Source organism: Procambarus clarkii, chromosome 50 (genome assembly GCF_040958095.1).
Source record: "Procambarus clarkii isolate CNS0578487 chromosome 50, FALCON_Pclarkii_2.0, whole genome shotgun sequence".
NCBI lineage: Eukaryota > Metazoa > Arthropoda > Malacostraca > Decapoda > Cambaridae > Procambarus > Procambarus clarkii.
The window spans coordinates 9934048-9947178 of NC_091199.1; the positions used below are offsets into that span (position 1 = coordinate 9934048).

The 13131-nt window shown below is 41.5% G+C and overlaps 1 protein-coding gene across 3 annotated transcripts in view; it reads right to left on the minus strand.

Moving 5' to 3' along the window:
* LOC123772795 (glucose dehydrogenase [FAD, quinone]) overlaps positions 1–7524 on the minus strand; it is a 14699-nt gene extending 7175 nt beyond the window's left edge. Inside the window, exons 1-7 of one of the 3 annotated variants that reach the window (XM_069303509.1) lie at positions 7239–7524; positions 5846–6051; positions 4102–4291; positions 2214–2348; positions 1369–1490; positions 1044–1100; positions 385–498 (exon numbers count right to left, since the gene is read on the minus strand). In XM_069303509.1, coding sequence (XP_069159610.1) covers positions 385–498; positions 1044–1100; positions 1369–1490; positions 2214–2348; positions 4102–4291; positions 5846–6051; positions 7239–7386 — 972 coding nt within the window. In that variant the 5' untranslated portion in view covers positions 7387–7524. Of the gene's footprint in view, positions 1–384; positions 499–1043; positions 1101–1368; positions 1491–2213; positions 2349–2902; positions 3127–4101; positions 4292–5845; positions 6052–7238 lie in introns of those variants that run through there. The other 2 variants (XM_069303508.1, XM_069303510.1) reach the window with 2 other exon arrangements.
* Between the last annotated feature and the right edge of the window lie 5607 nt (positions 7525–13131).

A 13131-nucleotide genomic window follows, 5' to 3' on the forward strand; every position in this document is an offset into this window, starting at 1 on the left:
TTTTTATTGAACAACCACAGAAGATGATTGTAGTGCTTTTAAAATATTAGGCTAAGCTACATACGTATATACATAGATACACAGATTTATGAATTCATTAATGTGAATTTATAATGGTGAAATGTAATTCTGATCAGCTTTATATTTTATACACATACATACACACACACATACACACATATATACATACACACATATACATACATACATACACATATATTTGTCTCTTAAGTGAGATAGCTGACAAGAGAAACTAGTGTGCAATTAAGAACTTAACCACTGAAGGTGATTAAAATGCTTTACTGAGTGGTTGACTCATTCAACCAGTCAGGCAAGCAAATACAATTCATGCCCGCAACAAATGAGTGAATAGCAATGCCTTACCCCATGTTCCTGCAGGTGTTCCCGTGGCCCTACACCCGAGAGCATGAGGATCTTGGGGGAAGCCAGCGCCCCCGCTGACACCACCACCTCCCTCAGCACCTGCACCTCCTGCGTCTGCCTCCCACAGAAACATGACCAACATTACACATCAATGGTCGCAAACACAGGTTCTTTATTCAAGTCTTGTTGAATAATATCCACCATTGCTAAGTCTATGTACGATAGCTTTATAGTGAGGGGGAAATATTATAAAAATAACGTGTAAAGAAAGTGACCCAAGCGCAAATTTATTAATAATTTAGGAGTTCTCGAACCAGGGTTGGTGTATATGTGGTACTCTCTCTAATGCCTGTATGTTCCAAGGCTGCTCTCTTGACCAGAGCAAACTTGGAACATATACACACTAGAGCAACCTTAGAATACAAGTACATTAAATCAATCTTCACAAATATAGACAATAGAGCAACCATGGAACATATATACACCAGAGAGAGCACCTTTGGAACGGTAAATGCAGTTTGAGAACCCATGGCTGCACGAGACGTTCGGCTCCGTCTCACCAAATTTTCTCCGCTATTGAAGAGTGTTATCATATATGCAATAACTCAATGTTAAGACAATAGTAGTTTTGATCATGCTGTGTATAGTCTTGTACTCACCTTCCCTCGATGCATAAACCGCACACCCACTGCTCTCTGATCTTCATTCAGAAGAATCTAAAACGATATACAATGTGCTGTAAGACAGGGCTATAAAACTGTATTATATAATTTTGTATTTGTAAATTCCCCGCTTTAAATCATTTTGCATTATTTTAAGAATCTCTCGTCATTAGGAATCCGAAATGCGCCTCGATATTGACTTGTAATTTCGAAGTTCATCCCAGTCTCTGAAAATGTAATTGATACTAGTGTGGAGAATTAGACATTCAATGGAGGAAAACGATATAATAGAGATTTGTAGAAGAGAAACTTGCAGTGTTACCTTGTGGACCATGGCGCTGTGAACCACGTGAAGGTTGGGTCGAGCTGCTGCTGGCCGTAAGAAGTCCTCTGCGGTGGACCCCCTAACACCATCCAGAACCGTGTAGTCAGACGTCGCAAAACCTGCGGATTACGTAATATCTTATTCGTTCACTTCTTTATTGTATCCTCCATGTCAACCCTGTTTGACGACCCTCTGTCAACCCTGTCTGACGACTCTCTATCAACCCTGTTTGACGATCCTCTGTCAACCCCTGTTTGACGATCCTCTGTCAACCCCTGTTTGACGATCCTCTGTCAACCCCTGTTTGACGATCCTCTGTCAACCCCTGTTTGACGATCCTCTGTCAACCCCTGTTTGACGACCCTCTATCAACCCTATTTGACGACCCTCTATCAACCCTGTTTGACGACCCTCCATTTCATTTCCTCCATCTCCGGTGGAGGCGGAAACAAATGGGCAGAGTTTCTTTCACCATGATGCCCCTGTTCACCTAGCAGTAAATAGGTACCTGGGAGTTAGACAGCTACTCCGGACTGCTTCCTCGGGGTGTTACAAAAAGAAGGCCTGGTCGAGGACTGGGCCGCGGGGACGCTAAGCCCCGAAATCATCTCAAGATAACCTCAAAATACAGTATATCAACCCTTTTTGACGAGTCTTTGAGGCTGCTTCATACATTGACCCCTTCATTTGAAACATGTATGTAAACTCAGATACTTTTCATCTTATTTAAAAACCGAACTTTAACATTTATAAACATTTTTGTACATTATCTATCATACTGCAATGTGCAAATCTTTTAAGAAATGATACAAAATTCGTCACTGGTTTCAATCTGATCCTACCGATCTGGTCCTCTCCGTTGGGATCAATAAGATGATAGCCAAGTTGCTGGCCAGCTCGGAGGAATGCTTGGCTTAATGCTGACCGCTTCCTTGTAGGCGTCACTGACATCGCCCCGCCCCGGCCATGGAAGGTCTCTGGAACAACAAACAGGATTTTTTTTTTGCAACAACAACAGAATCACTCTGAAATACCATAGGAATGTATATAGAATAGTAAATAGGAAGATTTCTGGAATGAACACAAATAGAAATGCCGATTTCACCAATTGTATATTCTAGAATCTAAAAATGTACCTGAGTATTACACTAGTTTAATTAATATTTTGAAACTTTCTTTTATATAACTTAATTACCATATATATATGATAAGGATTTAGTTCTAACCTATTTAACATAATGATCACAGTATTTATAATTAATAAACATTATTATTAGCACTGTATATAATGTTAAGATTTAAAGTATACTGGCTGTTTGGTTAGCAAATTATTGTGGTGGATTTATTAACCCTCTAGAGGTTAATACTTTTTTACTACTGTTAGATAAGAATAATGACATGCGTTTATAGAGGCGTATTTTCTACATATAATGTGCAAGTTTCATGTAAATAGAATAATAAATAAAGGCTGTGAAATTTTATCTAGTTTTAAAAGTTGGAGTTGCGTAGCGCGCTCTCAAAGTTTCTCTACCTGCGGTCACTCGTGAGTGGTGATTTACGCATTGCGGCCAGCTCGTATGGAGAGCTCGCATGCATCTAGCTGTCAATGCTTCTCTCTTGTTCGTTTGGTAAGTCATATTGCAGTACAAATAGCTAAAAATCCAAAAATAGCATGTTCTGGGAGATATTGTGTGAGCGCGTCAGCATACATCCTCTCTCCATGAGAGACACGCAGTCACTGACTGCACCACCCTCTTGTCAGACCATATGTTGTGTTGCCATATGGTTAGTTTATATTCATTTTATGCATAACATGTTATTTTCAACGCTATTACGAAAAATGACATCTACAACGTAAGATACAATACCCCGCGGCGTACTCACGGCGCGAGGACCAGATTCACGAAAGTTGCAGCGGGAAATTTGACTCTAATTACGTTATTTTTCAAGATATCATTAAACGGTTTGGACCACAGTGTTGCCAGAACGTTGTAGTATTTTTCGTAATTTTTCGTAAATATTCCATTTTTCATCGGATTTTCGGGTGACTTGGCCCCTTAAATACGGGAGATACAGATTTGCTTCAGACTTTGAATACATCAATATATTCATCAAGAGGTGTATGTTGCTTCTTAGTGTATATATTTAGTTTTGTCCTGGGTTAGTTCAGGATTAAAGTGAACTTGTTGGTTGGTCAGTAAGTATTGCAATAGCCTAAATAACTTTCCATTGGTTGATAGGCCTCTAGCTATGCACAGCAGGATGTGTAAACCAAACGGTGTAATCTGCTTCTCGGCGTTCATACACTGAGTTTACTTTTGTCCTTGATTATGTTCAAGACTATTCTTGCGGGTTACTTAGTATGCAGTTGCCTTAATTACTTTTCAGAGATTGATGTGCCTTAAGCCCAACACCAAACCAAGACAGCCGAACGTGCTTTTCCATTAATAAATGTCCTGAACTCTTTTTCAGCATACACTTTTTATATTTTAAACCAACGATTTATATTACAAGTTATAACTTGATAATAATCTCTGGTTGCGACAAAGATTCATTTGCCAGTTAACATGTAGACTCTTACTAGAGCCGTAATATACATTCAGACCACCATAAATATTTAGATAACTATCCAGGTGGTTTGAGTTTGGATGTGGTTTCTCTGAAGCCAACTAACACGAGTCAAAAGTAAACTATTATTGCACCCTACAGAAAAAAAGTAGGAAATCTTACCACTCATTCCATGTTTCGGTCCCATGTAGTTCTCAGACATCTTGAAATAAGGTAGGACGGATTGGTAGTCCCAGCCTGGATTGCCTAGAGCAGCCCACTGGTCGAAATCCTGCCTGCTACCGCGCTTGTACAGCAGTCCGCCCACAGTCGACGAGCCTCCCAGGACCCGACCCTGTAGCAGCCGCTCTCTCTAAAAGCCAAGTATAAATCTCTTAACAGGGGGTCACAGTCAAGGGACATGAAGTCATAATTCTACTGTTACAACTTCTGCTAATGCTGCTACTAATGCCATGGTGTCCGCTGCTTCATTTGGTACTAATGCTACGGCTTCCGCTCCTTCACCTACAAACAATGCTTATGTTTCAACTACTTCAACAGATACTACTGCTATAATTTCTACTTTTGCTGCTACTAATGCTACGGTTTCCTTTACTTCAACTGTTACTAATGAATTGTTTTCAACTACTTAAGCGACAGTTTCTACTTCAGTTGCTACAACTGCTACGATTTCTATTATTTCAGCTACTTCTGCTGTTGCTTCTTGTACAGCTGTTACCAAAACTTTTATTTTTAATTTCTAGTGTTGCTATTATAAGCGTTTTAGTACTGTTATAAGCATTATTGTAAGTACTAGTGTTTCTACTAGACCTGTCTACAGTGCCCCCAATGCTACAACTTGTTTGCTTCACTAGTGAGACATATTACGATGAGTTTTATATTCAGACAAGTCAACAGCATCTTCCAAGAGTTGCTGAAGTATACCATAAGAAGTACTAAGCAGTGATATGTTGCCTATAAGCAATTGAATAACTTAACTCATGTCATTCCATAAGTCATATTACATAGGTAATAAGAATTTACCTATCAGGTAAATTCGGGTAAGTCAGTCGTTGTTGGTGTTGGTGATTTAGGGAGCGACGACGATCGTAGGATCGAATGCCCCCCAGAGTACCCATGAAGGGTTAATCAGGAAGCCTAATAGCTAAATAAATGTCGCTTATCAGAGGAAAGTAATATGCCTTGCGGCCAATAAACTCCGCGAGGCGTTGGTTTTGGGTTTGTTTATTATTTTTTGGTTTTGCACCCCATAGCAAAACCAAAAACTCGGCCCATAATGAAAACGCAAAAGTCATCATCCAGTGCCCTCCGGCAGAGCGCAAGCCAGCCGCCCACCACGTCTGAGGGCACAACATGACTCTAATTCCCGGGACCTTTCGGCCAAACCGGCGCCGGACACCGTCACCTTGCCCGAAGAACCAGCCAGAAAACGTTCAAAATTTATCAACTATCCTCTGACCCAAGGCGACATGTGCGCTAGGCGTCATAACAATCCGGACCGTGGAATACGAATGCCAAACTGCAGTATCATAATCCAAAATTGGGAAACAGAACGTGATCCGGCGGCTCCCAGGCGGAGGATGTGTCCCTTCGTCGCCGTCAAGGTCGCGAACAAGTCCGAAAACCTCTTAAGAAAGACATTTCACAACCTTTGTGCACTTGGTATAATTCCGGTTCACACTTTAGATAAACGCATACGGATTTCATTATTGACTTTGTACACTTTGTATAATTCCGGTCTGTCTTTGCTCTTGATGCTAACTAAATGTGAAAAAATAAACACAAAAACGACCTAAAAATACATTGGTTAATTATTTGATTAATATTTATTTATCCCTATCTCTTGTGGAACCCCTAGTTAGTTTGAGGGTTGGGAAACGCGCACTGCCACAAAATTTACACTTACCCTTCCGACGAAGCTCTTGTGTGAGTATTTCTGCGGAGTTATGTCGTATTGCCAAGTGAAGTCGCTGGGGAGGTAGAAGGTCTGAGAGAGGCCAGGGACGTAACTCTCAGGAGGAGGGAGACCTCCAGCCTCCAGCAGCAGCACCCGCCACTCCTGGACCTCCGACAGGCGAGACGCCACAACGCTGCCCGCTGAACCTCCGCCCACTGTATAACAAACCAGAGAATATACCAGTAAGTCCAACTGTGATATATACGGTTTCCAGTGTCGGGGGGACAGGAAGCCTGTGCATACATACACTTTAGGTTTGTATCGAGGGCTCCTCTAAAGTCGAACTACTGACCTTCCCCAGGACGCAACACCAAGTTGTCTAATTCCCAGGTACCTATTTAACTGCCTTAGATGAAAGGAAACGTGCCCAGCCATTCCTGTCCCGCACGGGAATCGAATCTGGTATCCCTAATTGGGAGTTGAGAACGAAGCCTCTTCTAAGACCGTGGGTGTGTGTGTGTACCCCATATCAATATTATTAGGTATTGTTAAAAAGTACCATAGTTTCTCCTATCAAACTACATTATGTTCGTTTTTAATATGTTCAAAGAAAATTTTAACTTGAGTAAAGACTTGAGATAAATTTAAGAAAGTTCCATGGTAATCAAAATTAAAGTAGTACTTTAATTTACTAAAAAATATAAAACTATGATCGAGCTTATGCTCTGCTTGATCAGTCAGGTTGAGCCCCACTGGGCCTGGTCAGTAACTGGACCTGTGTATATAGCCTCGCCTTTGGTAATGGGCCACTTGAATTTGGCAGCAATTTATGTTTACCAAAAACAGAAAATCGAGCCATGTTATGTAAATTTCGTGAAGGCGAAAGTTACATATCTAGGCTGGGAGACAACAAAACTCCAGAATTTAGAGAGCCTTGTAAAATTGCGTTCAGAAACATGTATAAGTACGTCATTCAAAATTATAAAATACCAGAAATCTTAGTCAAATATCCCAAGTTTAGGCCTCGATGATGACAGGAAGCCGGCGGCGTGTCAAAGGTCCCCCCGTTTGTCCATTCAATTACTATACGCCTCATACCCATACTGCGAGTGGTAGTGGAAAATGGTGCAGATTGCGATCTTAGAGCTCAGGAAACGAACCAGTATCCAGAGATCATTGATGGCATTAACCACTAGGCACTAGGACTCATTTCCTTTCACTTGATGTTTCTTTTCACCTAGCAGTAATTAGGTATCTGGGAATTGGGCAAATGGAATTGTGGCTTTCATCCTGGAGAAGGTCAGTCGTTGACCTACAGGAGTCCCGATAAATCTAGCAGGCTTTTTGTACCCAAACACAGTAGGAATAGAATTCAGCATGGAGGCAGTGTACCAATACTCACCCACGATGAAGTCGTATTGTGGAAGTATGGTAGCGGAGGAGTGGTAATGACCTCTGTCGTGACCAGCCTTCATCACCACCCCGGTCAACAACAGGCGTACCAATGGTAACACCGCCTGGCTCAACCATTCTCCTACTCTCGGCACCATAACTAGTCGTTGAAAGGTACACTCTTTCCGGGCACCTGCATTCACTTTCAGCACTACAAAGTTCACTTTCGGCACAATTTTAGTCACGTGTGTTGGCACATTTTGAGTCACTTTCAATCGAGATGATTTCTCAACGTATAATCTATTTCTGAATTTATACCAATAAATTTAAATTCACAAAGAGGTTTAAAAATTTTCACAAACTAAGATTCAGGCTAACACTTATGTCTTCTGATAGATGTGAAGGAATATTGTAAACCACATAGCAGAACATTGTTCTGCACAATACAGATTTAATTAAGACAAACTATTATGCAAAACATCACAGAACACTATTCACAATGATCTAGAACACTATACAATATAACAAATTATAACACTATACAGCATAACAAATTATAACACTATACAACATAGAAATTCTAACACTACAATGTAACAAAAATTCTAGCACTAGAACATAACATGAATTAAAACACTATACAACATAACATAAATTCTAACACTATACAGCATAACATAAATTATAACTATACAACATAACAGAAATTAAAACACTATACAACATAACATAAATTCTAACACTATACAACATAAAGCTCAGAACACGATAAACAGCAGAGCAGAATACGATGCATAAAGCAGAGCTATATACAACAGGATGAATAATAAAACACTATTCACCACAAATCAGAAATAATACACTATGATGCCAAATAACAAATACTAACTACAAGTCATAATAGAACACTATTCACTACGATTCAGAACAGAATACCGCGAAACACTTCACTCTATCACAGCACAAAACGGAACACAATTAAAACATTACAGATAACAAAAACGGCGCACAACTGAACACTGCTCCACATACCAGAGAACAGAGCACTAACTCACACAGCGAAGAGCACAATAGATTTCGACAAAGAACTATATAGAACAGTTCATCACAGTAGAACACTGTTCATCACTGCCCAGAGCAGAACACTGTTCATCACATTACACAAAATGCAACACTACATAACGTAGCCTGCAACACACCCCAACAGAACACACCACCACACTGACAACCTTTCAAGGGAACACCTCACCATTCCTATGACAAACCTTGACCCACTCACTCTTCCTGGTTATAATTAAATTGCAACAGCAGTATCTGCAGCGAATGCAAGTTGCATTGCAGTGTGGTGCATGTTGTATCCCCTTGTAGTGTGGTGCGTGTTGTATCCCCCCTGTAGTGAGTGCCTGTTGTATCCTCCTGTAGTGAGTGAATGTTGTATCCCCCTGTAGCAAGTGCATCTTACATCCCTCTGTAGTGTATGTTATATCCCCCCTGTAGCAAGTGCATGGTTATCCCCTCTGTAGCGAGCACCTGTTTGTCCGCGTCCCCCCCCCCCTGTAGTAAACATCTATAACGAACACATGCAGCAAGCCACTGTAGCCAGCAGTCGTTAGAAGCAACTTTGCCAAACCCATGTAGCAAAAGGCTGTAGAACACGCCTGTAGTGAACACCTGGAACATGGCTGAGGCGAAGTTCTCCTTTCCTGGACTCATCAAGATGAGTTACCGCCATTTAACCACCACCAGCATCACCACTTGCACCAGCATCACCACTTGCACCAGCATCACCACTTGCACCAGCATCCACCACTTGCACCAGCATCCACCACTTGCACTGATATCACAATTTCCATCACCACCACCAGTTCCAACACTACTACTTCAATCATCATTACCACAGTCACCTACGTCTCTGCTTCCTCTCCTCCTTCGTCTTCTCTGTTTCCTCTCCTTCACTTTCCCCTGACTCCCCCGTCACCCTTAATTTCAACACGAGTGGCTTACCTTGACTTCCTCCGTGAACCTCCTCCCTCTCTCACTATCTATCTGTCTATGTCTGTCATTATCTATCTCTCTCTCTTTCTCTTTCCTTCTCTCATACATTATTCAGAAATTGCGAAGCGACATACGCATACACGCTCTCTTAAGGTTAACATGGGAGATTGCACCAGACTGGCGGAAGCCACTCAGATATGATAACATGATAGCATTGTAAGAGAACAAGCAAAACAGCCAAGGAATGCGCTGCTGAAATGTGAAAGGGTGATATGTGGAGGCTTGGAGACGGAGGCAATGTTCCTTTATATCGATGATCAAATGCGTACAGTAGGAAGTTTTTTCATGACCAAGGTCGAATGTGAACACTTGAAGCCACAAGTGGTGTTCCTTAATGACGATGAGACCTATATATTCACATCTCAACCAAATTTCACGGCTCAAATTAAGTGTGACAGTAGACGGGCATTAAGTTATTGTCATGGTGGACAGGTTTTAAGTAGACAGATTTAAATTACTATCAAGGTAAACGGATTTAAGTTACTGTACTTGACTGTCAAGACAGATGGATTTAAATGGCTATAATGACCTAACTACTAGGAATGGTATGGGGGAGAAAAATAGCCTACAGTTCGTAAAAGAGGGTAGAAGCCTAAAGGAAGCCCTTGACCACACCTGTGCTTGTGAAGAATAATAAACCGAGTCATAGAACTCACCTTAAATAATTAGGATTAAAACTAACCTGAGGACCGACTCCCCACAACCCCTGATGTTTATGTAATGATTTACCAGTGATGCAAAAGGTGAAAGGCAACCACCAGGTGATGAAAAGGATGAGTTGTAAGTTTTGACAGAAGGCAACTCGTTGACAAAACTAATATGATGAACACACTAAAATGGTGTAGTCTTTGGAAAAGGGAAAACCTCCACGCAAACTCCATGCACCACAAAGAAGACATTTTTAATATTTTTAGAAATATACGCCGTTACAGCGTCCCCCCACCCCCCCACCCCTTCTCCCTCCTAACCCCCCAAAAATAACAAGAACGAACACGAGCTTAATTTTCCTTGTTATATTTACCTGAATTTACCTGAAGGGCCACTAAAACTAGTGGCCTCGATGAGGACAGGAAGCCGGAGGCTTGTCGAAGGTCCCCCCCCATTTGCCCTAATGATCTTGTCCAGCGTGATGTGTTGCAAGATGAATAGTTTCGTTAAGTACATACGAAGAGTTGTGATTTCCTTGGCTGTTTGAGCTTGGGATGTGGTACTGTAATCACAATGCAGTGTTCTTAATAATTCTGTGACTGAGGTCATAGCAAAATAATAATGTGTTTTGTTAAGGTTAACCGTTATGAGTGTTCGTTTTTTTCAGTGGGTGTTCTGCTTTTCTAAGTTAGTAGGTATGGATGTTTCTCCAGGTTGCAGAGCTTAGATGTCGTGTTTATCAAGATTACATGGTTCTGGTGTTCTGTTTGTCAGGGTTACAAAATATGTAGGTGGTCTATTTCTCATGATCACAAGGTTGAGGTGTTGTGTTTCTCATGGTCACAAGGTTGAGGTGTTCGGTTTCTTATGGTCACAAGGTTGAAGTGTTCTGTTTCTCATGGTCATAAGGCTGAGGCGTTTTGTTTCTCATAGTCACAAGGTTGAAGTGTTCTGTTTCTCATGGTCACAAGGTTGAAGTGTTCTGTTTCTCATGGTCACAAGGTTGAGGTGTTCTGTTTCTCATGGTCATAAGGCTGAGGTGTTTTGTTTAACTTAGTCACAAGGCTGAGGTGTTCTGTTTCTCATGATCACAAGGCTGAGGTATTTGCTTTTCATGGTCACAAGGTTGAGGTGTTCTGTTTCTCAAGGTTTGGGTGCTCTATTTCTACAGGTGTGGGTGTTCTGTTTGGCAAGATTACATGGTTGCGTGTTTCTCAAGGTTATACATTGTGGGTGCTCTCTTTCAAGGTCACAAGGTTCAGGTGTTCTGTTTGTCTAGGTTACAAAGTTCAGTTTCGCCTGGTTACAGGGGTTCTGTTTCGTTATTTTGCAAGGTTCTGTTTCGCTAGGCTACAAGGTTCGGGTGAAAGGCGTATCGTGCGTAAATACACAAATGAATTCCCACAGGTGTTACTGTCGCCACTTATAGCTAGCGAGACGAAGTGTCGTGGCTCAGCAGAATAATGATGCTTTACATATGTAAAGGGGCACAAACACAGGTGAAAGTCATTGGCATGAGAGGAGGCACGTCAATAGGTGGTGTCAAGGTGAATGCTAAGTCATGTCATCATTAGCACAGGAAGGTGGTAATGGAAAGGGTGTAACTTGCCCGGGGTGGTGGGTCGCTTCTTGGCATGGCCCTGAGGGTGGTCACCTGCCAGGGTTGAGTCCTCTCCTGTGCAGGCTCCACCTGGAAAACTCTTATTAGGGAGAGTGGAGGGATCTTCCACTAGCCATTTGTGTCCTTTCCTGAAAGACCTCACGTGGAAGAATGGGGGAGAGTCGCCCCAAACCTAATATCACATTCCTTATCCTTCGCCATCTTTCCTACCCTTCACCGTCTTCCTTACCCTTCATCATCTTCCTTACCTTTCACGGCTTTCCCTTTACCATATACTTTACGCTTCCCGTTCCCTTCCCGTCACCACTTCTCTTACATCATTGTCTTCATCAATAAATAAACTATTTAAGACATACAAACATTTAATCATGTAAAAAATAATATGCTGAATGAACCTTCGTAAGACTGTAGTTTTAGTGTATAGCGAGATTGGAACTTTAATTCCAATTTTATTTACAAACCACCCGTCACCCTGCGAAGTTTGGTTAGGCTAGCTCCAAACAAATATTAAACAGTATTTATAGATATAGATATTATGCTATACTCATTTATAAGATTTGTGATAAGTAGTTAGGTAAATAAGACCTGGAAAATTACAGAAGCCCTGTAAGGAGAGAGAGATAAGGATATGGAGGAGAGATAGATTGCTTTCTCCATCTTTCATGCTAAAGAGGTGGACAGCCTTCTCTATCCGAGAGGTGGCACCCACCCTTCAGTTCTGGAGGAGAGGTCGCAAGAGGTGGCACCCACCCTTCAGTTCTGGAGGAGAGGTCGCAAGCAGAAAATCGCAAGATGGAATAAACCTTTAAACAACCGAGAGACTATAGCATAGATTGCTGGTGTAGGCCTCAAAGTTCTCATTGACACCATTGTTGATTGCCACTTCGAGAAGTTAAACAAAAACAGTTCCCAAAGCATCCATACATTGTTACACTGATAGCCAATTACAGCTGCACATCATCCCATGTGTAATTCTAGTTAGTTGCCCCTAGAACATCGTCGACAGCCAGTCCATGCTCGCAGCAAAGCTGTTGAATTGCGTAGGTTGAAAAAACGAGATATCATTAAGCCAATAACAGGACCAACATCATGAGAGATATCATTACGCCAGTAACAGGACCAACGGTCACGCTCCTCAAGCCTAGCGCATTCAGCTAAGATATCCATCAGGGTGGGCCTACGTATTTCCAAGGGAGCAAATATGTGTATTAGTCGTCCTCCACCCACTTTACATAAACAAGGGCTATCACCAGCTTGAACTTGATGTTGAGTGTCGATCATCACAACGTTTACGAAACATCGAGGTCTGTTTAGGTATAATTTTAGGAACAAACGCTTAAGTTTTGGCATTAAAACGCGGCGGCTGAGGTGTTTCAGAATATCACCAGCCAAGTATTGCAAGACACCTCTCATGGTGACAACATGCTTGATGACGTCATTGTTTATCAAATCAAATCAAATAAAACGTAATGGCCTTAATTAACCTTATGGCTGTACCTAAACTGAACACAACGAAGCTCTTCCTTCAACAATCTTCTGTCCTCATTTACCTTGGCGATGATGCTACCTATTGATTCCT